Source organism: Solanum lycopersicum, chromosome 5 (assembly GCF_036512215.1).
Source record: "Solanum lycopersicum chromosome 5, SLM_r2.1".
In the NCBI taxonomy this organism is placed as follows: Eukaryota; Viridiplantae; Streptophyta; class Magnoliopsida; order Solanales; family Solanaceae; genus Solanum; species Solanum lycopersicum.
Window position 1 is genome coordinate 57881488 of NC_090804.1, and position 26263 is coordinate 57907750.

At 34.2% G+C, this 26263-nt stretch overlaps 1 protein-coding gene, 1 long non-coding RNA gene and 2 other non-coding genes across 4 annotated transcripts; 1 reads left to right on the top strand and 3 right to left on the bottom strand.

Annotated features, from left to right (window-relative positions):
- Positions 1-3572: 3572 nt before the first annotated feature.
- LOC112941596 (5.8S ribosomal RNA) lies at positions 3573-3728 on the bottom strand. Its single transcript, XR_003247018.2, has one exon. It is a non-coding gene; the product is annotated as a 5.8S ribosomal RNA (ribosomal RNA).
- A 1834-nt stretch (positions 3729-5562) lies between these two features.
- LOC112941615 (5.8S ribosomal RNA) lies at positions 5563-5718 on the bottom strand. Its single transcript, XR_011221479.1, has one exon. It is a non-coding gene; the product is annotated as a 5.8S ribosomal RNA (ribosomal RNA).
- A 5061-nt stretch (positions 5719-10779) lies between these two features.
- Positions 10780-13321, bottom strand: LOC101252184 (uncharacterized). Its single transcript, XR_182784.5, has 2 exons — positions 12743-13321; positions 10780-11221 (listed from the first exon to the last, which is right to left on the bottom strand). It is a non-coding gene; the product is annotated as an uncharacterized lncRNA (long non-coding RNA).
- Positions 13322-23581: 10260 nt separating this feature from the next.
- On the top strand, positions 23582-25806 carry LOC104647717 (putative B3 domain-containing protein Os03g0621600). The gene is made up of 4 exons (XM_010323357.2): positions 23582-23683; positions 24409-24733; positions 24853-24947; positions 25537-25806. The coding sequence occupies exons 1-4, from the start codon at positions 23582-23584 to the stop codon at positions 25804-25806; spliced, it is 792 nt and encodes a 263-aa protein (XP_010321659.2).
- Positions 25807-26263: the final 457 nt, after the last annotated feature.

The window sequence follows — 26263 nt, forward strand, 5'->3', positions numbered from 1 at the left end:
TTACCATCATTAACAACAAAGTACACTTTGTTGGGTAAAATTACCTACCTATGATAGTCTTACTCAAATATTAATTGAGTAATACTCCATCCGTCCCATTTTATTTGAGGTAGTTTGAATTGATACAGAGTTTAAGAAAAAAAGGAAGACTTTTAAAACTTGTGGACCATAATTTATGATAGAAATGTGTGTTGCTGTAAATTATTTCATTAAGGGTAAAATAGGCATTTTATAGTCAAATAATTACTTAATATAGAAGTATATCATTCTTTTTGTGACAGACTAAAAAGGATAGTAAGTCATATAAATTGGGACATAGGAAGAAATATTTTGTAAAACATCTATTACATATTAGGATAAAATATTGAAATACTTATGGTAGTTCTTATGAGTGTCATTCACATATTAAATTTCAAGTATGCATATTTAAAACAAAATTTGTACTTAAATGATGTACATCATATATGTTCAAGAGGAAAGGCTATTGGCCACATTTTTTTTAAATGGGTAATTTTTTCTATGTTGTAGATTAGATTTTTTTACAAAAGTCAGTGAATGAACAAATAATACTACTAAAGAAATGTCACTTTCTCCAATATTGAAACTTTAAATTTATTTTGAAATGTTTTAATGATATCTGGTCATTTTGATCTATAAACTATAAGAAACTCTTTGACAACTAAGAAACTTTAATTTAGTAATGCTTACTGTCTTTTATAATATCGTATACTATATACACAATACACACGTGCAACACACGTGTCGTGAAACTAACATATATATGCACATAAGTTTATTTAATAAAATAGACCTCAAGAGGTTAGTGTATAGTTAAATAAATTGATAAACACCGACCTCAAGAGGCTAGTATATTTAAATTGTTATTTTATTTAAATCTAATTGACTTCATGATGTCTATATTTATTAAATATCTGTAAAAATAGATAATTATATTAAAATATACCGACATACCGTGATCGGTAAATTATCACTTGTTTTAAAAAAGAAATTATGATTAATTTCCATTTTCACTCAAACCTTACCTACCTCACTAGTGCACACCCATTCCCCTTGGTCAACCCCGGCGACACACCAGCGCCGCATCCGCATGAGGATGTCGCAACACTGCTGGTTGCCGGCAGCAGGTAATTTTAGCTTTAAAATTCATTTTTAGCCCTTATTAAACAAATATCTATTGTTGTATGTTGGTTGTATTGCTGCTCTGAGCCTCGAATTGTGTTCAATTTTGGAACACAAGTTCAAGGTAATTTTTTAGACATTTTGACAAAGTCAAATAGTAAATTTGGATGCGCCATAATTTCCATTAAATTCTAAATTTGGCCCATTATCAATTATGTGTCTTCTGTGTTTTAGATAACTGTATTATTCTTGTGATCTTATTTTCTGATAGCGTGAGAAAATTCTAAGGCCATTTTCAAGAGAAAGGCTCCAACATTATGACTTAGAGCAAGCGAGATTGACCTAAAGGTAGAGTACGAATTTCATTCTCTTATATTGAGGTTGAATGTGTAACTACATGTTCACTAGAGGGAATTTGGGGTACATACCTAGGTTTTTTATTTACATTTCTTGATGACATGTTTAGGACTTGAGTAGCACTATTTTAGGTATGATACCATTATAGTCGAGGATTTTGTGTTTAGTTCTATTTTAGTGAGTCGAATTCAATGTTGTTATTATGGTATAATGAAGTATGCTTGGCATTTTTCTAGGACTAGACTAGTTTTTTCCTTAGACCAGTGATACTTATGGTATTTAGGACTTTTACTTCTTTGACATCGTTTTAAATGGTTTAACTCATTATAAGATGAAGTAGCAAACTTAAGTCTAATAGAATGAGCCTTAGTTTAGGCGTCGATTCAATTTTTCAAAGTTTCTATTCAATCTTCCAATTTCTATGGCCATTGCGATACCAGAGGTTTTATGCTTTATTGGGTGACTTAAGATTGGAGTCATGCAGGCGGAGAGCCTTTTATCGATTCCTTGGGTTAAATATTGTTCCACTGTAGTTTGGGTTATAGATGATACATGATAATTCTTTGTTCTTATTGGGTCCCACATGTTTACTCTTGCTCACTGGTCTAATGCCCTTGGGATCTTACTATTTACAGGGTGATAGTCTTATTGTTACCCTAAGTTTAGTCTTGCTAGCTATAACTCAAAGTTTAGAGCATAAAATCAATTCATGGCAGCCTACAATAACTAGAACTTTCCTCGAATGGAGAGCCTACATACATCCAAACATCCGCACACATATCCCCAACATTTCATGATTACAAGACTTCAAACCACTAAAAATGGAGTTAAATTTATAGTATAATTGCTGATTGAAGTTAGTACTTAAAGGTGCCTTGTATTTTGCTCTTTGATAATGCAACTTAGAGGTGCCGCAAATGCAAAAAGCAAGATGTTTAACCTTAGCAAATGTGGCAAGAATCTTTCAAACGCGAAGGCAAGAGAAGTTAAGAGCCTGTGAATGCGGGTCGAGTACCAGTGAAAGCGAAGGCCAAATCCTAACCCTTTTCAAATGTGGATTGTACCCTGCAAAAGCGGTGACCAAATCTCATTGTGTCTGCAAACACAGTCCCTCACGCGAATCCCACCAATCATCTTCCGTACGCCTTAAGGTTTTACTCGCCTGTTGACTCGCACACTTTAACACTCCTTGGTCTGTGTTTCAAGACGGGTCGAATGAGGATACCACAGGCCAACGTCCGGAGTGCGCAGATGCTGAAGCATGACAGAGGCGCGCACTGCCTGCCATAATCGGGGAGACGGCGTTCCACGTGTATATCGAGGGCTCACACTTTTGCCTCCCCCCTCCTCTCCAATAGATGTTGGTCCGTGCCCCGAGTCGATCTGTGAACCAGCTTATCATTGTTCCACATTCGATCGAGGCGCATCGCCAGCCCCCATCTACTTCCCTCCCGACAATTTCAAGCACTCTTTGACTCTCTTTTCAAAGTCTTTTTCATCTTTTCCTCGCGGTACTTGTTTGTTATCTATCTCTCGCCTGTACTTAGCCTTGGACGTAATTCACCGCTTCATTTAGGTTGCATTCCCAAACAACCCGACACATAGACAGCGCCTCGTGGTGTGACACGGTCCGGGCACAACGGAGCTCTCACCCTCTCTAGAGCCCCCTTCCAGGGGACTTGGGTCCGGTTCGCCGCTGAGGACGCTTCTCCAAACTGCAATTCGGACGACCGAGCCGCCTGATTCTGAGGTTGGGTTGTTCCTGGTTCGCTCTCAGTAACTAAGGGAATCCTTGTAAGTTTCTTTTCCTCTGCTCATTGATATGCTTAAACTAGCGGGTAATCCCGCCTGACCTAGCATTGCGATCGGAGGGCCTCGGAAGGCGCATTCAGTGTCTGGGAGACTAGACACGTGATAGGTTGTAGCCGCGACAACAAGAGAAAGTTGAGTTTCAACCACCACAACTTCCATCGACATGGACTTGTGTTTAGTCCAGCCGCGCACTCGTGGCTCACATGAGGCCACCTTTCACCCCCACACTGAGCCTTGCAGCGTGTGGCTGGAGACGCGACGCATGACGCCCAGGTAGACATGCTCTCATCCAAATGGCTTCGGGTGCACCTTGCGTTCAAATACTCGATGATTCACGGGATTTTGCAATCTACACCATGTATCACATTTCGCTATGTTCTTCATCAATGCGAGAGCCAAAATATCTGTTGCCAAGAGTCATTTGTGTTTAGAGAGCAGCGTGTGTCCCTCTGCATGATCCGCAAATGGGGCGCGAGGGTAGGGCTATCAATTTTAGTATTCCTTGGTGTTTTCCGCGCCCGGGTTTGTTGGTCACACGAAGATTTTGCGCGTGTTGGGCGACAGGAGGGAGGCGCGCACCTCCCCCAAGTGTTTAAAACGTGTTCATGGGTCGTTCTTCTTTGCAGGTTTCGATAATGATCGTTCCGCATGTTCACCTACGGAAACCTTGTTACGACTTCTCCTTCCTATATATGATAAGGTTCAACAGACTTCTCGCGAAGTCGTGGGCATTGAACCGCCCACGTCGCCGCGATCCGAACAATTCACCGGATTATTCAATTGGTAGGAGCGACGGGCGGTGTGTACAAATGCAGGGACGTAGTGAACGCGAGTTGATAAATCGCACTTACTAGGAATTCCTCGTTGATGATGATTCTATTCCTATTTGAAAACCTCTTTGCTCTCTTCTAATGATGCTACAAATGTGGGTACAAATAAAACACCTAGAGGCTATGCAACTATTGTTGATCTTGGATCTACTATGTTCTACCAGGGGCGGAGCTATGAAATATGTGTTAAATATCGACAATTGAGGATATATATTAATTATTGAACAACCTTGATACAATAAAGGTAGATAGACTAATGGCTATGGTTGTGCTGAGCCACCTCAACTTTGATAATGCAAGTTAGAGGTGCCGCAAATGCAAAAAGTAAGATGTTTAACCTTTGCAAATGTGGCAAAAATCCTTCGAACGCAAAGGCAAGAGAAGTTAAGAGCCTGTGAATGCGGGTCGAGTCCCTGTGAAAGCGAAGGCCAAATCCTAACCCTTTTAAAATGTGGATTGGACCCTTCTAAGGCGGTGACCAAATCTCGTGGTGTCTGCAAACACAGTCCATCATGGGGATCCCACCAATCAGCTTCCTTACGCCTTAAGGTTTTAATCGCCTGTTGAGGATCCCACAGGCCAACGTTCGGAGTGCGCAGATGCCGAAGCATGACAGAGGCGCACGCTGCCTGCCATAATCGGGGAGACGGTGTTCCACGTGTATATCAAGGGCTCACGCTTTTGCCTCCCCCATCCTCTCAAATCCACTCTAGTCCACGCCCCTAGTCGATCTGTGAACCGGCTTATCATTGTTCAACATCCGATCGAGGTGCATCACCGGCCCCCATCCGCCTCCCTCCCGATAATTTCAAGCACTCTTTGAATCTCTTTTCAAAATATTTTTCATCTTTCTCTCGCGGTACTTGTTTGTTATCTGTCTCTCGCCTGTACTTAGCCTTGGACCTAATTCACCGCTTGATTTGGGATTCATTCCAAAACAACCCGAATCATAGATAGTGCCTCGTGGTGCAGCAAGGTCCAGGCACACCGGAGCTCTCACCCTCTCTGTCTCTCCCTTCCAGGGTACTTGGGCCTAGTTCGTCGCTGAAAACGCTTCTCCAAACTGCAATTCGGACGACGGAGCCGCCCGACTCTAGAGATGGTCTGTTCCTGGTTCGCTCTCCGTTACTAAGGGAATCCTTGTAAGTTTCTTTTCCTCTGCTCATTGATATGCTTAAACTCAGCGGGTAATCCCGCCTGACGTAGGGTCGCGGTTCGACGACCTCGAAAGGCGCATTCAGGGTCTAGGAGACCGGACATGCGATGGGTTGTATCCGCGACAACAAGAGAAAGTTGAGTTTCAACCACCACAACGTCCATCGACATGACTCACATTTAGTCCAGTCGCACGCTCGTGGCGCATGGGAGGCCAGCTTTCACCCCTGCGTTGAGCCTTGCAGCGTGCGGTGGGAGACGCGATGCGTGATGCCTAGGTAGACGTGCTCTCATCCAAATGTCTTCCGGCACACCTTGCATTCAAAGACTCGATGGTTCACGGGATTCTGCAATTCACACCAAGTATCACATTTCGCTATGTTCTTCATCAATGCGAAAGTCGAGATATCCGTTGCCTAGAGTCAGTTGTGTTTACAGAGCAGCGTATGTCCCTACGCATTATCCGCAAACGAGGCGCGAGGGGAAGGATGTTGATTTTAGTATTCCTTGGTGCTTTCTGCGTCGGGGTTCGTTGGTCGCACGAAGATCTTGCGCCTGTTGGGCGACAGCAGGGAGGCGCGCACCGCGCCTAAGTGTTTAAAACATGTTTATGGGTCGTTCTTGTTTGCAGGTTTCGATAATGATCCTTTCGCAAGTTCACCTACGAAAACCTTGTTACGACTTTTCATTCCTATATATGACAAGGTTCAATGGACTTGTCGTGAAGTTGTGGACATTAAACCGCCCACGTCGCCGCGATCCGAACATTTCACCGGATCATTCAATTGGTAGGAGCGACGGGCGATGTGTACAAAGGGTAGGGACGTAGTGAACGCGAGCTGACAACTCGCACTTACTAGAAATTCCTCGTTGATGATGATCTTTTCTATTCCTATTTGAATATCTCTTTGCTCCCTTCTAATGATGCTACAAATGTGGGTACAGATAAAACACCTAGAGGTTATGCAACTATTGTTGATCTTGGATCCACTACGTTCTACCAGGGTCGGACCTATGAAATATGTGTTAAATATCGACAATAGTCGATATATATTAATTATTGAACAACCTTGATACAATAAAGGTAGATAGACTAATGGCTAAGGTTGTGCAGAACCGCCTCAATGTTTGTGTTCAAGCTCAACTTTAGGCATTTAGTTTGGTTTTCTTTATTCCGTTTTCCATTTAAAAAAAGAAGTTCAAAAGTGACCTTCTTTAACTTAAGTAAACAAAAGGTCTTTTTTTGACTTTTCTTAATTTAAAAATGTCACGACCAGAATCTACCCCTGGACGTTGTCAGTACTCATGAACCGTTGTTAAGCGAACCCTCATCCTGGCTGACTATAAGCGGAAGACTAACTTAATAACACAAAAGCTTAATAACTGAAACAAAATTTCATCAAAGTTCAATAAAAACTTTAACCGAAAAGAAAATATTGAATAATTAAATATATACTAACCTAAAAATAGGCAACTTAAGTCTTTATAAAATTTAATAAAATAAATGAATAATACAGAATCGTCAACTATACAGACTATCTATGAAGCCTCTAACTGACAAAGATGGAAATCGGGACAAGACCCACGATATCCTGACTAAACCGAAAAGTAAATTAAATCCTCCTGAAGCAAGGAGGCTCACCATAGATAATTCGAGCTCTGGATGTATTAGCGAAGCTTCTCTTGAGATCCTAAATACTTGTGTCTTCATCATGAAAAGATGCAGGCCAAATGGCTCAGTACGTGGAATGTATGAGCTTACTAGGGGAATTCTAAATCTTAACATAAGCTTGAAACTTGATAAAAATGGAAACATACTTACCACTTTTCAAACATTAAACTCAACTCAAGGAGTACTCAAGAATATTCAAAACTAAATTTACTAAGACTCATTTTATTATACTTAAGTCTGCTAGTTCATTTTATAATGAGTTAAACTGTCTGGATTAATGTCGGAGAACAAATAATTCCTAAAGACAACAAGTATCGCAGTCTAAGGCAAAAACTAGTCTAGTCATAAATTAAGGCCAATCATGCTTAATTATACCATAATAACAACATACAAGTCAACTCACAAAAATATAACTAAATACATAATTCCCGACTAGCATGGTACTACGCCCAAAATTGAGCCAATCACGTCCTATAACAATGTATCAAGAAAAGAAAAAAGAAAAACAAGCTAACCGCCCCCAATTCAGTCTAATCAACATGTTATTACACATTCAACCTCAATCTAAGAGAAGGGAAGTCATAGTCTACCTTTAGGCTGATCCTCGAGTTCCCTAAAATCACAATGTCAGAGTCTTTCCCTTGTAAACGGCCTCAAAATGTTGTCATACTATCAAAAATAGGATCACAACGCCACTGCGGTCATTTCAACACTAAATAAACATGAATGAAAATAGGACAACTTTTGAATCAAATGGGAATCATGTGTGCTCCATAATGGAACACTAAGGGCCACGAGGCAGTCAAGAGAACCAACATACAACCATTCAAAATTTATAGCACAAAAACGAGTCATGACAACCTAAAATAACTCGAATTTACCTCGAATGGAGAGCCTACAATAGTTTCCGACCATCGACTCACAAAAACTTTTATTTAACCATCATTAACAACAAAGTACACTTTATTGGGTAAAATTACCTCTCTATGAAAGTCTTACTCAAATATTAATTGTGTAATACTCCATCCGTCTCATTTTATGTGAGGCAGTTTGATTCGATACAGAGTTTAAGAGAAAAAAAAGGAAGACTTTTAAAACATGTGGCCCAAAATTAATGATAAAAATATGTGTGGCTGTAAATCATTTCATTAATGGTAAAATAAACATTTTATAGTTAATTAATTACTTACTATTGAAATATATAATTCTTTTTGGGACGGACTAAAACGGAAAGTAAGTCATATAAATTGGGACATAGGGAGAAATAATTTGTAAAATATATATTACATATTAGGATAAAATATTGAAATACTTATTGTAATCCTTATTAGTGTCATGCACATATTAAATTTCAAGTATGCATATTTAAGACAAAATTTGTACTTAAATGATGTACATCATTTATGTTCATAACCTCAAGAGTAAAGTATTGGCCACATTTTTTAAATGGGTATATTTTTTCTATTTTGTGGATTAGATATGTTTACAAAATTCAGTGAATTAAGGAATATACTACAAAAGAAATGTCAGTTTCTCCAATATTAAAACTTTGAATTTATTTTGAAATGTTTTAATGATATCTGGTTATTTTGATCTAAAAACTAAAAGTAACTCTATGACAATATTTTTAATTATAATTATTTACTAAAAAACATTAACTAAGTAATGCTTACTGTCTTTTATAACATCGTATACTATATACATAATACACACATGCAACGCATGTGACGTGTGTGTGTGTATATATATATATATATATATATATATATATATATATATATATATATATATATATATATATATATATATATATATATATTGTGTGTGTGTGTGTATCTATGCAGATAAGTTTAATTAATAAAATAGACCTCAAGAGATTAGTGTATATTAAAATAAATTAATAAACACCGACCTCAAGAGGCTAGTATATATAAATTATAATTTTATTTAAATCTAATCGGCTTCATGATGTCGATATTTATTAAATATTTGCTAAAATAGATAATTATATTAAAAGATACCGACATCCCGTGGTCGGTAAATTATTAATTGTTTTAAAGAAGAAATGATGATTAATTTCCCTTTTCACTCAAGCCCCACCTACCTCACTAGTACACACCCATGCCCCTTGATTCACGCCACCGCCATGCCAGTACCGCAGTAGGAGGAGGACGTCGCAACACTGTTGCTCGCCGGCAGCAGGTAATGGCAGCAGGTAATTTTAACTTTCAAAAATTCATTTTTAGTCCTTATTTAAAACATATCTATTGTTGTATGTTGTTTGTATTGCTGCTCTGAGCCTCGAATTGTGTTCATTTTTGGAACACAAGTTCAAGGTTATATTTTAGACCTTTTGACAAAGTCAAATAGTAAATTCGGATGCGGATCCCATTATCTTTATTTGATTCTAAAGTTGGACCATTTTCAATTATGTATTGTTTGTGTTTAAATAACCGTATTGATGTTGTGATCTTATTTTTTGATAGCGTGAGAACATTCTAATCCCGATTTCATGGGAAAAGCTCGGACATTGTGATTTAGAGCAAGCGAGATTGACCTAAAGGTAGACTACGAATTCCATTCTCTTTGATTGAGGTTGAATGTGTAACTACATGTTGATTAGAGGGAATTGGGGGTGCATACCTAGTTTTCCTTATTTACTTTTCTTGATAACATCTTTTAGGGCTTGAGTAGCTGTATTTTAAGTGTGATACCATCTAATGGAGGATTATATGTTTAGTGCTATATCAGTGAGTTGAATGCAATGTTGTTATTATGGTATAATGAAGTATGCTTGGACTTATTCTATGACTAGACTAGTGTTTTCCTTAGACCAGCGATACTTGTGTTATTTAGGACTTTTACTTCTCCGACGTCGTTTTCGATGGTTTAACTCATTATAAACTGAAGTAGCAAACTTAAGACTAATAGAATGAGCCTTAGTTTAGGCGTTGATTAAGTTTTTCAAAGTTTCTATTCATTCTTCCAATGTCTATGGCCCATTGCGATACTAGAGGTTTTATGTTTAATTGGGTGACTCAAGATTGGAGTCGTGCAGGTGGAGAGCCTTTTATCGATTCCATGGGTTAAATGTTGTTCCGCTGTAGTTTGGGTTATAGATGATACATGATACTGTTTTAATAAAAAAAATGGTAAAAGAAAAAATTACTATTAACTAAGTTTCGAAAAATCAATTAATCTTATGATTTAAGAGAAATCAGTTTTCCGAATTAACAGAGTCGCCACTTGATTTTTAGTAAAAATTAAGAAAAAACATAAAATTATTTTTCAAAAGATGTATAATAGATAAAAATCTATTGAGGATGGTTAGAAGTTCAAATGTACATTCCGAGAACGTGTTAGGCCCTCGGAATGCCCGCTAACCTGCAGTTGCCGGCAATTTGACTAAAATGACTTTTTAATCATTTTTAAATTTTAACCAAGTAAGGAGACTTTTTTTTTTTAATTTACTATTATTAAATTAAACTTTTTTTTACGGAAAAGGGGAAATCATTTATAAGGGGGAGTGACATAAAAGGGTTAATAAGATTAAAAATAGAAAAAAAGCTAAGTGACTTGTAAAAATAACTTTTTACACATGTATATATATATATATATATATATTTTACTCTTATTTAACATTATCATTTAAATTAATTATCTCTTTTTAAGGGAAATAGCTAAGGCGATGACCTAAAGGGATGAACTTAAGGGTTGACAAAGACCAAGAAGTAGAACAAAAACTAAGTAAAATTATATGTATATAAATAAATATATGTATAAATAAAAGGAATGTCTATCATAGGAAAATAATTAAATCAAACCAAAATCAGATAAAATAATTAGTCAAATGTCATGATAAATAAATAAGAAAGGGAGAAAACGTAAAATTTGGGCCCTAGGCCCAAATTCTGCTGCTGCAGTTTTTAGGGCCTTTAGGCCTATTTTCTTTCCAAAGTCATGATACATTTTGAGTGTATATTCTATGTATAAGCTGTGTATATTGACAAGTTTTGCGCTCCTGAACCTGCTATTTCAACCAAAACTTTGTATTTTTGCGTTTTTAATTTCCTGGCCACGTTTTCCAACTGCATATTGTATATTCACATTGTATACCAGTGTATATGGTCTGTACATCGACCTATTTTTTCGGCTTTTCGGGGACCTGCAAATTAATTCCCAGCAACAAATTTGCTGATTTTGATCTGTACACCAGTTATAACGGGATGGACGACTCGGATACGGTGGTGTGAGCCTTTACGTCTCGATGAGAGGATGCAAATGGATGAAGTAAAGTCCGTAAGGACCCAAAGAAATTTTTTACATGCAAGAAAATAGAAATGGGTTAGCATATGAAATAATATAAGAAACAAGATATATATTAAAAGAAAGCAGATTTTATTTTAAAAACAAAGGAAAGCTACTTAAGGGATTTGAATGAAGCTAAAATGCATGACTCGAAGACCAAGTGAATAGCACTAACAAAATCTTTAAAAAAATAAAAAACTCTCTAGACAGTAGCATGTATTGTGCGTGTATGCATACTTAAGAACATACCATGTTCAGGGAACATATAGTCCTTGGATAATATTGAACTCAAATGTATAAAGAGAAAACATATTGCATATTTATTCCAATGGACCACCTAATGCCAATGTCAAGATAATTCATTCGGTGAGATCTGACATTGCTAAATCCAACCTTTTAAACAAGGGAGAAAACTAGTAAGATCTTTTTTTTTTTTGCCAAACCATTCTAAACGGAAGTAAATATAACTATAAGTAATCAAAACCAAAGAGTTTATTCGTCCGAGCTAACATGTTATGCATAAATGCAAATAGACATGAAATAAAGTATAGAATGCAAGGAGATCACTATTAAGCAAAGACACCATATAAGTAGCCGAGAAAGATGGCAACTAAAACTAAGATAGATATCTTCAAATGTAGACCAAAGGTTGGAAAACTATTGGTATTTTAACTGACAACATCCTCCAAAAAAGGTTTCTACCCCTCAATATATCAAACAATTAATAGATATTTATGATCCAAACTGAAGTTGCGATTTCTAATCTAGGGATGACAGTATGCTGTTTTAAGAGCTTCTAATCGAGCACTAGATCTGGCCAACATGCTTATAGAGCAGATTGAACCAAGACAAACAGAAGAGGGAAACAAATGTCCATTTCGGATAAGTTTCACGATATTTCAAGGAGCTGACTACAAATAATAAGCAACTTTCGACTAACAAATGAGCAAAACAGGGTTAATCCCGACTCGAACAAAGTTCATATCAAAATGAAGAATGATCTCAAACAAACTGAACTTACACGAATTTACAGGGATGTTTCAAATTCATTCAGCCTCTAAGCATCAAATACGAAAATGTAGCCAACGGAATCGAATTAAACGACAAATAAGCATGGTTTTGACCTCCTTAGAAAATATCAACTAGACCAAAATAAAGAACAGAGACACACATTTTTGAAATGTAGATCATGAAATCATTACTGATCCATAGCCCTTCACAAGTAAGTAGTTGAGACAGTAAGGAAATAAGAAGATTAAAGTAGTGCACAAGCAAGGGTTCGGGGCCAAATGAAACATCAAAATTTCAAACGAGGACGTAAACACACAACCTCATGGGCTAATAGGCAGATTGGTTACTGCTTTGCAGCTAATAGTGAGTAAAAAATTAACACAAGCAACTCACACAGTCGATAGTCAAACGAGCAAACATTCGGAACAAATTATGCTTCAAACGAGGTGAGTATTACCTTTCGAAGTGCAGCAAAACAGGGATATCTAACCAGCTTTGAAAGCGCCAACTTCCGACGACTCAAAGAAAACTCCGGTGAACGAAGAAACAAGCAAGGCACTCAAACAAGGCCTAAACTCTCACTTTTTTTTTTATTTTTGCTTCTGAGAACTTATCCTCAAATAATTGCAGCTGATAGTTTACTATATTTTCCTCTCAAATTTCAACTATTCACCAAGTAAAGTTTTCTGTCACCGAAAAAAATTTCCCCCTTTTACAATGAAGCGAAAGAGAATATACATAGGGGTTATTAGGGTTTGATTTTTGGGGGAAATTGAGTGAGGATGGGTCCAAATTCGAATTTCAAAGTCCAAATCTCTTTCACAAATTGAGGGAGACACCGTTTCCTGACGATTCGGCTCCATTCCGGAAGAGGAAAGGAAACCAAAGGCTTGGATTGACTCGAGGTCCTTGGCGAACGATGTGTCCCCATCTCAAGGCCACAAGGACGGATTTGCAGCTGCTGGTACGAAAAAAGGAGAGGAACGTTGAAGAAAGGGACAAAGAACCATCATACTGGTCTCTACTTTGGGGCGTTATTTTTTTGGGAATTGTCACGCTATTCTGCGTCTCTTTTGGGAAGAGATTGGGGCTGGGTCGGGTCTATGGAATGGGCCGCGTTCAAGGGGAGTTGGGCTGACTGAATCTGGAAAAGAAGTTGCTGGAAATTAATTCAAATCAAGGTAAAATGGGATGACTAAAATTTTAGGAATGGGGCAATGGAAATAGATGAAAAGGGCCCAAATTTTACTCTTAAGAGATTGGAAGATGAAACGGTAAGGCCAGATTTAAATTAGTAAAAATTTAAAGAATCCCATAGTGTAATTCAATAATATCATTTTGTCCAGACAAATTTAGTATTTACAAAAAATCCCTTAAATTTGTTGAGCCGTGATACTTTAGACTCTAGTGATACATGGTAAATAATACATGGTAATTTTAAACTGTTGAGAAAAAAAAGGGGAAAAAACAGTACAGTTAATGTTGTTAATAAAACAACTAAATTTACGGTAACATATCATTAATCAGCATAAAATCAGCACTTAATTGGATATTAATTTCAAATTTTGAAAAACAAAGATTATGTCATCTATTTTGAAAACAATTTTTTTTGAACAATCTGTTAAATTTCGAACTACAATAATTTTATTGTTGTTACAGTGGATTTTTCAAGATGAATACTTCGATTTTGATGAGACATTCCGGAATTTGGGTGAACGAATTGCAATATGAAAGTTACAAAATCGACGAAATCGTTGTTGGAGATTTAATTTCATATCTAATACATGTATGAGAAACATCGACTAAACAATATACACACTGATTCTATATGTATCATCAAGTACAGTTAATGACACATTTATTACTTAGTGAATGATACATTATAACAATTTTCAAACATGTATCAGTACATCAACTAAACAACTAATACCTTACTGATACATGATATCAGTTTTCAGAAATTCATACTATATGCAAAACATGTGATACATATCTACTACATGTATCAGTGAATTGACTAAACACTGTACACACTGATTCTATATGTATCATCAAACACAGTTGATGACGCATTTACGAAACTTATTGAATGATACATTACAACAATTTTCAAAACTTCATGATACATATAAAATATTATGATACACAACAAATTCATGTATCAATTCACCTCTAAAACACTATATACACTTATTCAAATGTATCGGCAAGCACACTAGATTCCTTAAAATTTTTACTAATTTCAACAACAGTTTTAAGTACCAAAATACTAACCCGAGACAATATAGGCCTAACAACAATGTTTGCTGCTTCTTTTTTCTTTTTTTTGTTGTATTTTGACAACCTTTGATTTTGATATTTCGCCAGAGTCTTTGTTTGAATCCTTCTGAAGATTCATAGGATCATGAAAAAACTTTTTCCTATTTTCTTTCCAATGTGGGAATTTACCATAATAGAGCTAAAGAATGAAAGTGAGGATTCGAGGCTTGCTTGCACTTATCAACGAGAGAGGTAGTAAATCCAATAATTAATTTATGAAAGAATCTTGCAAAGAAGAAAAGAAAAAAATGTAATGGGTTAAGATGAATGAAGATGATTAAGGAAAAAAAAGAACTGAAATTTGATGGAGTAAGAAGAAGACGGTAGAAGTTAATGGAAGTTGTCCTGCTTCCTGATATTTTTACTTTTTTAAATTTCAAATTTTTTAAATTTTGAAATTCAAAATTTCAAAATTTGGTCTTTTAATTAAAATTAATTAAATTTAAAAATTCAAAATCATAAAGCTGATTAAAAGGTTGAGTGTTTAAATGGATAAAATTTAAAATTCAAAAACTGATTTAAGAGGTTGAGTGTTTTAGTGGAGAAAAAATAGGCATTAAAATGGGTAAATGTGTATTATAAGAGAGAGAATGTAATGTATCTAAAAACTTACACTAAAATAAAAAAAAAGAATTATGTAATATTTAAAAAAAGTAGGGAAAATTGGAGAATATAAAAATTGTAGTTGTGTATTTAAGTTATTTTTCCTTTAAATTAGCCATTAAATTATCATGAGAAAATTGTATAAAATAGCAAACTAATAACCTAAATTAAATTGAATAGCTAGGGTTTGATTTAATTGTGCTCCATAGCAAACATTGACAAAAATTTGCCAGGCGTCTCTCTCCCAGAAGTCTCGCTCGCCACTCTCCCATTCTCGCCTCTCTCTCTTTATACACAGAAGTGTATAATTTCTGTTTCTGTTTTGTATAAAGCGAGAGAAAATTGTATATACACATGCAAAAATGTATATCTTCGTGTTATACACTTAATTATATAATTTACAAACATTTTACTTCAAATATTGCAGAGAAAAAGGCCAAAGAATTATACAATTGTGAATTATACAATTGCAGTGAAATACAATTTTTTCTAGCTTTATACAACAGAAGTATATATATTGTGTTTCTGTTTTTGTATAAAGCGAGAAAAACATATATCTTCTTGCTATACACTTATAATTATGCAATATACATACATTTTAATTCGATTCAACTGTATGCAAAGCTAATTATACAATTGCAACGAAATAGGCCAGCGAATTATACAATTTAGGCCAGCAAATTATACACTTTTATATGTATAGCGAATTATACAGTTTTTTTTGTTTGCTATGGAGCGCAATTATGCAAAATTTGCTATATTATACAAATATGATTTTTTTGTTTGCTATATGTGAAAGTTGCCTAATTATCATTGGCCAAGTGAAATTACAACGTAACCAAATTTAGTTAAATTAGCGAATTCGGCCAAAGTTTAAATAAATTGAATTGACGTTTATTAATTGACGAGCTTTTTAATTAAAACAAGATAAAATAATTAACTTAATTATAACTAGGGACTCAAAACATATGAATACTAATTTAGACAAAATTACATTATTAAAGTGTTAAGCAAAACTAAAATTTTTTTGAGACGATTTTCGAGTATTTTATGAAATAAGTTAATTATATAAAACATATAAAAGATATATTATTTAAATTATAAAAAAATCGACTAAAGCTACTTTAAGATGACTTTAAGAAAGATATTTTGAGTTTTATAAAGTTATTATTTCAACTCGTTTGGGATGTAAGAAGCTCGTGAATTTATTTCTTTCGGAGAGGGTCAAAATTGGGTGTCAACAAACACTTCGATGTTCTTTTTGGTTCCCACATATTTACTCTTGCTAACTAGGCTAGTGTCCTTGGGAGCTTATTATCTACTGGGCGATGGTCTTATTGGTACCCTGAGTTTAGTCTTGCTTGCTATAACTAAAAATTTAGAGCTTAAAAACAAGTAATGACAACCTACAATAACTCGAATTTTCTTCGAATGGAGAGCCTACAGTAGTTCCAACCATCCACACACATTCCCCAATAGTTCATGATTACAAGACTTCAAACCACTAAAAATGGAGTTAAATTGATAGTATAATTGCTGATGGAAGTTGGTACTTACACTACCTTGTATTTTCCTCTTTGCTAATGCAACTTAGAGGTGCCGCAAATTCGAAAAGCAAGATGTTTAACCTTTGAAGATGTGGCAAGAATCCTTCGAACGTGAAGGCAGGAAAGCTAAGGGCCTGCAAATGCGGTGGAGTCCCTGCGAAAGCAAAGGCCAGAGCCTAACCCTTTTCAAATGTGGCCTGGACCTTGCAAAGGCGGTGAACAAATCTCTTGGTCTCTGCAAACACAGCCCAAGGCTTGAGAAAGGAAGTACACTTTGTTTTGTAAAATTACCTCTCTATGATAGTCTTACTCAAATGTTAATGGACTAATACTCCACCTGTACCATTTTATTTGTGGTAGTTTGAATCGATACAGAGTTTAAGAAAGAAAGGAAGACTTTTAAAACTTGTGGCCCTAAATTAATCATAGAAATATGTGTGGCTGTAAATCATTTCATTAAGGGGAAAATAGACATTTTATAGTTAAATAATTACTTAATATAGAAGTATATCATTCTTTTTGGGACAGACTAAAAAGGATAGTAAGTCATATAAATTGGGACATAGGGAGTTACATATTAGGATAAAATATTGAAATACTTATGGTAATCCTTATTAGTGTCATGCACATATTAAATTTCAAGTATGCATATTAACAAAATTTGTACTTAAAAGATGTACATCATTTGTGTTCATAACATCAAGAGGAAAGGTTATTGGCCACATTTTCTAAATGGGTAGTTTTTTCTATTTTGTTGATTAGATTTGTTTACAAAATTCAGTGAATGAACAAATAATACTACTAAAGAAATGTCACTTTCTCCAATATTGAAACTTTGAATTTATTTTGAAATGTTTTAATGATATTTGGTCATTTTGATCTAAAAACTATAAGTAACTCTTTGACACTATTTTCAATTATAATTATTTACTAAGAAACTTTAACTTAGTACACGTGTCGTAAAACTAATATATATATATATATATATATATATGCACATAAGTTTAATTAATAAAATAGACCTCAAGAGGTAAGTGTATATTAAAATAAATTAATAAACACCGACCTCAACAGGCTAGTATTTTTAAATTATTATTTTAATTAAATCTAGTTGACTTCATGATGTTGATATTTATTAAATATCTGTAAAAATAGATAATTATATTAAAAGATACCGACATCCCGTTGTTGGTAAATTATCATTGTTTTAAAAAAGAAATCATTATTAATTTCCATTTTCACTCAAACCCTACCTACCTCACTAGTGCACACCCATGCCCCTTGGTCGACCCCGGCCCCACAATAGCGCTGCTGCCGCATAAGGACGCCGTAACACTGCTGGTTGCCGGTAGTAGGTAATTTTAACTTTAAAAATTCATTTTTAGTCCTTATTCAAAAAATGTCTATTGTTGTATGTTGGTTGTATTTCTGCTCTAAGCCACGAATTGTGTTCAATTTTGGAACACAAGTTCAAGGTAATATTTTAGACCTTTTGACATAGTCAAACAGTAAATTCGGATGCGGATCACATGCTTTCCATTAAATTCTAAAGTTGGCCCATTTTCAATTATGTGTCTTTTGTGTTTAAATTATTTTATTGTTGTTGTGATCTTATTTTCTTATAGTGTGAGAACATTCTGAGGCCGTTTTCAAGGGAAAGGCTCCTACATTTTGATTTAGAGCAAGCGAGATTGACCTAAAGATAGACTACAAATTCTATTCTCTTACATTGAGGTTGAATATGTAACTACATGTTGATTAGAGGGAATTGGGGGTGCATACCTAATTTTTATTATTTACTTTTCTTGATAGCATGTTTTAGGTCTTGAGTAGCTCTATTTTAGGTGTGATACCATGCTAGTCGAGGATTATGTGTTTAGTTCTATTTTAGTTAGTTGAATTCAATGTTATTATTATGGTATAATGAAGTATGCTTGGCCTTATTCTAGGATTATACTAGTTTTTTCCTTAGACCAACGATACTTGTGTTATTTAGGACCTATTTATTCTCTGACGTCGTCTTAGATGGTTTAACTCATAATAAACTGAAGTAGCAAACTTAAGTCTAATAGAACGAGCCTTAGTTTAGGTGTCGATGAAGTTTTTCAAAGTTTCTATTCACTCTTCCAATTTCGATGGCTCATTGCGATACTAGAGGTTTTATGTTTTATTTGGTAACTTAAGATTGGAGTCGTGCAGGCGGAGAGCCTTTTATTGATTCCTTGGGTTAAATGTTGTTCCGCTGTAGTTTGGGTTATAGATGATACATGATACTTCGATATTATTATTGGTACCCTGAGTTTATTCTTGCTAGCTATAACTCAAATTTTAGAGCATAAAAACAAGCCATGTTAGCCTACAATAACTCGAATTTTCCTCGAATGGAGAGCCTACAATAGTTCCAACCATCCACACACATATCCCCAATAGTTCATGATTACAAGACTTCAAACCACTAAAAATGGAGTTAAATTGATAGTACAATTGCTGATGGAAGTTGGTACTTAAAGGTGCCTTGTATTTTGCTCTTTGCTAATGCAACTTAGAGGTGCCGCAAATGCAAAAAAGCAAGATGTTTAACCTTTGCAAATGTTGCAAGAATCTTTCAAACATGAAGGCAAGAAAAGCTAAGGTCCTGGGAATGCGGTCGAGTCCCTCCTAAAAGCGAAGGCCAGAGCCTAACCCTTTTCAAATGTGGCCTGGACCCTGAAAAGGCGGTGACCAAATCTCATGGTCTCTGCAAACACAGCCCAAGGCTTAAGAAAGCTAAGACCAAATTTGGCTTGCACCAACGAATGCATGTCAGCTAGTTTTTGCAACTTGAAAAACTCTGACGGGGTATTTCGATTTCGTTCAGCATCTCGTATATACAAACGAAATATTCTACCCTAAAAAAATTGATATTTTGGATTAATGGTACATATAAATTTTCATGCGAGATCATAGCTACAAAAAGTGGCCCCAAATCAAAACTCCATTTAAGCCAACATCCAAGGGGACTCGGAATTAGCCTCGAGATTCGCACAAAGGGTCGTTCAAGAGAAAATTCCATATTTTAGAGCTAACAACACTAATGGAGTTCTCATTCGAGCACGTTTATGAATAAAATTGACCAATGACAAACTTGAAAATTAAAACGCCTACAAACTCGCTCCAAAAGCCTTGTTAGGCGTGTCAACCATGTTGCTGGCCCAAAATGACCCTCGTGGAGCTGATGGAATTGTCAGAATTGGATTCTGAGGTCATTTATAAATTTTTGATCGAAAATGACTATTCAAGGTTCAAAAGCTCCTGAATATATAAATTCACATAATAACCAAACACAGGACTAACATGGTGATTGACCTGATAGTCTCAAGATGTTATAAATGACTTGAGGTCACTATAAAAATGCTAGAAATGATGAATAGATGAAACAAGCCCCAAAATTACCTACAGAAACATTACAAAAGTAATATTGACTCATTATAAAAGGAATAAAAAGGTATTATTTTCATGGACAATGCAAGGGAAAGTTATTATACTTGAACAGTGGAAAAGATAGTTTAAATTATGTCCTGATGAAAAGTTTTGCTTTTTGTTTTTAGACAAAATGAATTTTTCCTTCTCTTGTTGTGTTCTACTTTAATATTTATTTTATTTTTAGTTGATCTTAACCCTCAATACACAAGCTGTATAAAAATGTGATATTGTAGAAAAATTAATGTTAATAATTGTTCTGAGTGATGAAAAATGAAAGGATGGTGGTTTCAATAACGCATTGATTCGATTAGAAATATTTCATTGTTTTTAATTTCATTGATTAGTGTAGTTTGTGTTTGATAGCATGTGATTACATTGTCAACTAGTAAAACAAATAAAATGAATCCTAGGAGAATCATGCGTTCTCTATTGATTATTTTAATTTCAGTTATATCAAAGCTTATGATTTTCTTATTTCCTAGTCACAATCTTCTTCCTCAAAAAACAATATTCCTAAATTGTTGTTGATGCATGATTTATTTGGCTTTGAATTTTTTTCAACATGTGTAGTTTACTAAATTAAGAGAAAATTAGTTATAATTATTTAGTTTAGTGATTCAAGTAACTAATTGATCTATTTAAAAATAAGAAACAAATAAGACCATTAAAATTGAAGAAGTACAATAATTGAGATGAACTCTTGATGATTAGAATAGAAAAAGAAGAAGAAGATGATCTTGAGAATTCTATATTCATTAGAATTGAATCCATTGTTACAATGAGTTGATTAATACAACTTATATAGGTGTTTAGCCCACTATAACCCTAACTAACGATTAACTAATTTAACAAACTCCTAACCGATTAGTTAATCCTAGTTATGTGTAATTACAAATAGACCCTTTAGGACTTTAAGTAACTCCTTCTTCAACACTCTCCTCAAGTTAAGTACTGCAACCCCTCAAGTTAGGTACTGCAAATATGTTTTGTATACCTAAATTTGAACTCAAAAAATCATGTTGCACTCTGGATAATCCTGTTGTTAATACATCAACAGGTTGCTTACTTGTAGAAATCTAGTTAGTTGAAATCAGTTCTTGAATAACCTTTTTTCCAACGAAATGACAATTTATTTAAATGTGTTTAGTCCTTTAATAGTACACTAGATTTGCAGCTATTGTATGGCAACCTTGCTATAACTATACACGTTGAGCGAAGACTAACACCAATACCAAGTTCCTTTATTAGCACAACTATCCAACTATCTCTGCGATAGTGGAAACTAAGCTCCTGTATTCTGCTTCAACTGAGCTCTTGGAGACTGTTATTTGTTTCTTAGAATTCCAAATGATGAGAGAATATCCCATTATGCATCACAGTAGGTTGCTATCACATTTTTCTTATTACTGGATAGTAAGACCCCTTAGCCTGGTTTTTTATTCCAGATACTTGACTATTCTGAGTGTTGCTTACATATGAGACTGCTTGGGACCTTTTAAATATTAACATACATTCTGAATGCAAAATGATATATCATGTCTACTCATGGTAATATATAGAAGTTTACCTATAAGTCTTTGATATGATCCTTGATATGCAATATGTTCTGCTTGATTAGTGCCTCTGAAAATATGATCACCATACTCCTTAGTTGTTAACTTAACATTTATCTCCATAGGAGTCATAGAAGGATTTACCTCTCCAAGGCCACTTTCAGAAATGATTTCTAATGTATGCTTTGTTTGATGCATTAGAATTCCTTCCTTGGACCTAGCTAATTCCATGGCAAGATAATACCTTAACCCTCCCAAGTCCTTCATGTTAAATATTTTTTGTAATGCATCTTTGGTTTCTTCATTTAGATTGAGATTGTCACCTACAATAAGCATGTCATCGATATATACTAATACAATGGTCATACCTTTTGTGCTCCTTTTAGTAAATAGAGAATGATCATATTAACAATGTTGAAAATGCCTAGGTGCTTGTTTTAACCCATAAAAGGATTTCTTGAGCCTGCATACTGCCTTATTCTCCCCTGACTCTGAATCCTTGAGGTAAATCCATGTAAATATCATCAAACAAATCACCTTGTATAAAGGCATTAAAGATATCCATTTGATGAAAGAAGACACCTATTACTCAAGGTATGAATACATTGGATTTGACTTCTATTTTTACATGTGGTGCCATTGTCTATATGAAATTATTTTCTATAAGTTGGTGTACTTGCATGATATATAGAATCATTGTTGTTCTAAGTTTTTATTAAAATTAAAAAATTATATATGTGTTTATATAATTTTTATTGTTAATATTCAATTTATTGAATTTTGGACAAGTGTTCCTCAATTTCTTATCTTAGATTCTTTTTCATATTTGGATATAGATCATGATTAAAAATAGTGTGAACATTTGACTACAGATCTAATATTAAATAAACTTTAATATAGTTGGTTATTTTAAGGATTAATATATATATATGAATTTTTGAATCCAGAAAATGTACATAAATATCTCAAATAGTTAATATATTTTCATTCATATGTCAATTTCTATGAGAATATTTATCTCCGAACTTAAGTGAAAATCTAATCGGTGACGTAATATCAATATGATCTAGAATAAGAGAAGGCTCTAAAGGTTTTAGATGCGTCTATGATGCCTCATAATATATTTCCAAATTAATGCAGTTCTTTTTAAAACAATCTAATATTGTTCCACATGAAAAATTGGATCTCGTAAAAGACATGTATCTTTATATGATATTTAGAAGAGCAAGGGGGTTATAATATCATAGATACAATTTTAGACTAGGCATTTATAATGTAATTTGTGCTTGATAACATGTGATTACGTTGTCGACTAGTAAAAAAATAGAATGGATCTTGGAAGAATGGTGTGTGCATGATTAATTTCTTTTTCAACTTCTTATTTTACTTTTATTTTAATGAGCTTATTATAGCTTTATACTACATATCAAGATTCAATCTGTTATCTGTGTAGAATTTTGATTTTCCCCCTTTGTTAGTTGCTTTTGCATTTAAAGTATTTTTTTAAGTATATTGTGTGTACAGTATCACGTTGGATATTCACCTACAACACTACACTACATGGGTCTAAACTTTAAATATAAAGGTAGTCGAAAGATGGAAAAAGGGGGTTTGGACAATCAAAACTGAATCTTAAAAAAAATTCTAAGTGTTACATTGTTTACTTTTGACATTTTACTATGCCTTTGTCCACCATTTCATCCATTATTTTTATTAGTATTACTTTTATGAAATTAAACTTTTAGTTTATATTTTCTAATACTTTGTTTGATTTATAAGTCGTTGTGGAAATATATTTTGCACAAGGAGAAGATGGAAGCATGTTTTGATGAGAGCGAGAAGGGTTGCCTATTGAATAATGGAAAGAGTCCTTTCTTTACTGTAATGATTGAAGAAGGCTTCTTAGAAGTTCTGGTAAAGTGTGGTTCTTTATGTATGCTTGTTTCCTCAACTATCCACTTGTTTATGTGAAATTTTGAGCAACCCTATACACACAATACAATTGTGATATTAAAACTCATCCTTAATTGCCTTTTAAGCTCTGTAAAAGAAAATTCATGTGAACTCAGAAAATCACGGGTTTCTTCTCGGTTATGATAACCAACTCTTAGGAAAAAGAGTCAGTGGCATAGCCGCGTGTAGTGAAGGGTGGCCAATAGAGTATTCTTTGACAAAAAATTATAGTATATAAGTAGAAATTACATAGGTCAAAAATTATTTTTCATATGCATCGACTAAATATTCAATACTCTTAACAGGATTTTTTTATTTAATTTATAGGAATTTTGCAAGAAGAATTTTCTACAAGTTAGTAATATGAGAGTTTTTGAAGTCACTGTCACTTTTAAATGACAAAGTGTGAACGAATATATTGCTTAATGTTTTTTTCTTTCATGATTTATTTTGGCTTCGTGATTTATCCTGTTTTAAAAGGTCACTTTTCAGTTTTCAACGAGCTTAAACAAAGATGGAATGTTTTATGTTTGTAAAATTAAGAAAGAAAAAAATGTGTATAAAATTTGTATTATAAACAATTGTACCACCCCAAACCCAGAAGACTTCCAAGAATATAGCCGTAAACTTGTTTTATACATCAAAATGTGGTATTTTTTTGTTTAATTTAAGGAAACCAATTTCAGTTATTTCCTTCAAAGTTTGCTAAATCAATTTCACATATGATTGATCGAGAAATCAATCTGGAGGACTCATGTGGACTATTATGGAGGGTAACAGTATGTAAGCATAACGGTTCACTGGCTATTAAACAAGGATGGCCGGAGTTTTCATCAGGACATGATGTGAAAGTGGGCGAATTCATAGTGTTTCAGTATGTTCCTAGTGATGAACACTTCATTGTTCAAATATTTGGAACAAGCGGTTGTGAAAGGAGGACTCTTCCAAAACCAATTAGCCTAGTGGTTGATTTGCATCAAGTAAAATATAATCTAACAGAGGACAATCATGGTATGTTTTCTGTTCACAACACTTCATTGTTCAAATGTTTATGTTGTGTTGTCTTAAACATTCTGTACTTTCAGCATTTTCTTACTGTTATTTTTTGTTGTTCTTATGTAATGAAAAAGTTGTCAGAAGTGAGCTTGCTGATTCAAGAGACACACCATCCGTTAACACAATCAACTATTGCTGTTTGGTAGATGTTAATGGTCAGAATTTTCTGGTAACAAATATCATTCCATCTGTCATTTTCGTGGATTGTAATATTCTTGATGTTTGATTGAATATTTATCAATCTACATTGCTTGAGTTTCAATATGTTTCAAGTTTAGCGCCTTCGAAGCATGATATTTCAAAGATGACACTAATGTTTCTTTAAATCTAAAGAGAATGACTAAATGTTTTCTAATTGAGGATGTCTTGAAGAATTGTGAGGTTTGATTTTCTATAAATAGATGAATCAGTTCATTAGTTAGACCTCTCTTTATCGTTCTTGTTTTTTTTATCAAAGCAACTAACTGATTTCCATTCTTAATTAAGTGTGCAGACATTTTGTTGCCAATAATAAAAATTGCTTCTTTGATTTATTATATAAAGAGGAAAGTTTCATTTAGAAGCATTAATTTTCTTATAAGAAAAATCTACGTTTATATTGTTTTTTCTGAGAGTTCTATCATCACTTAAACATACATTGCATTGATGTTCTTGAGTTTCAGTTTATTCTCTTCTTTTGTGACTTTAGGCTGAAATATTCTTTATTTCCTAGTCTATGTATTTATCGTTCAACCTAAACCGCCTTTATGTCTGTATAGAAATTATCAGAATCCTGGCGAAAATATTTGCCCGACGGACAAAAATTTGGAAGGTGCATTGTTTTTCTTCGAAGTCCAGATAAAAGAATTTGGCCTACCTATTATCATAGCAGATCAAAGTTTGATGTTTTAACAAGTGGATGGGATAAAATTACTGCAGCTTATGACATGAATGCGGGAGATAAATGTCTTTTTCAACTTGTAGATCAGCAGGGACGTCTATTTGATGTACGCAAAGTATTTGGAGTTGATAGCCTCAAGCAGTTATAAACGGAATGAAAGATAACAGGAGCTATTCTGATTCTTCATTGATGGTCTTTTGTACCAACATTTAATCATTGTCGCGATAGTTCAGATACTTTGTACTATCATTCAACAGTTTAAGCTATTACCTAGTACTCTTCCCAAATTATCATTTCATCATACACAAACTTGAAACTTGCATTGTCGTCCTGTTAAGACATGATCATGGTAACCTGTTCGAAAAAATTTGCATTTCAAACATCTGCAATATTTTAAGATAAATATTTTTTGTTTCTAGTTACAATTTATGTTTTATTTTGTATCTTAAGGTTCAATTTTAAGTAAACATGAATTGATTGTCAAATTCATGTTTTTTTTCTTTCTTAAGCTCACATATGAACTGTTATCCTATCTTATAAGGTGAAGCAACATAAACATAGTATTTAATTATATGCTTCTTACGATAAAAAAGACACTAATATCT

What these genes read in the sequence shown, in the direction of transcription:
- LOC104647717 (XM_010323357.2), top strand. Translation starts at nt 23,582, where the DNA reads ATGGAAGCATGTTTTGATGAGAGCGAGAAGGGTTGCCTATTGAATAAT. An exon ending in AAGGCTTCTTAGAAGTTCTG is followed by an intron (nt 23,684 to 24,408) that starts GTAAAGTGTGGT and finishes AACCAATTTCAG; the next exon opens with TTATTTCCTTCAAAGTTTGC. An exon ending in TTAATGGTCAGAATTTTCTG is followed by an intron (nt 24,948 to 25,536) that starts GTAACAAATATC and finishes ATGTCTGTATAG; the next exon opens with AAATTATCAGAATCCTGGCG.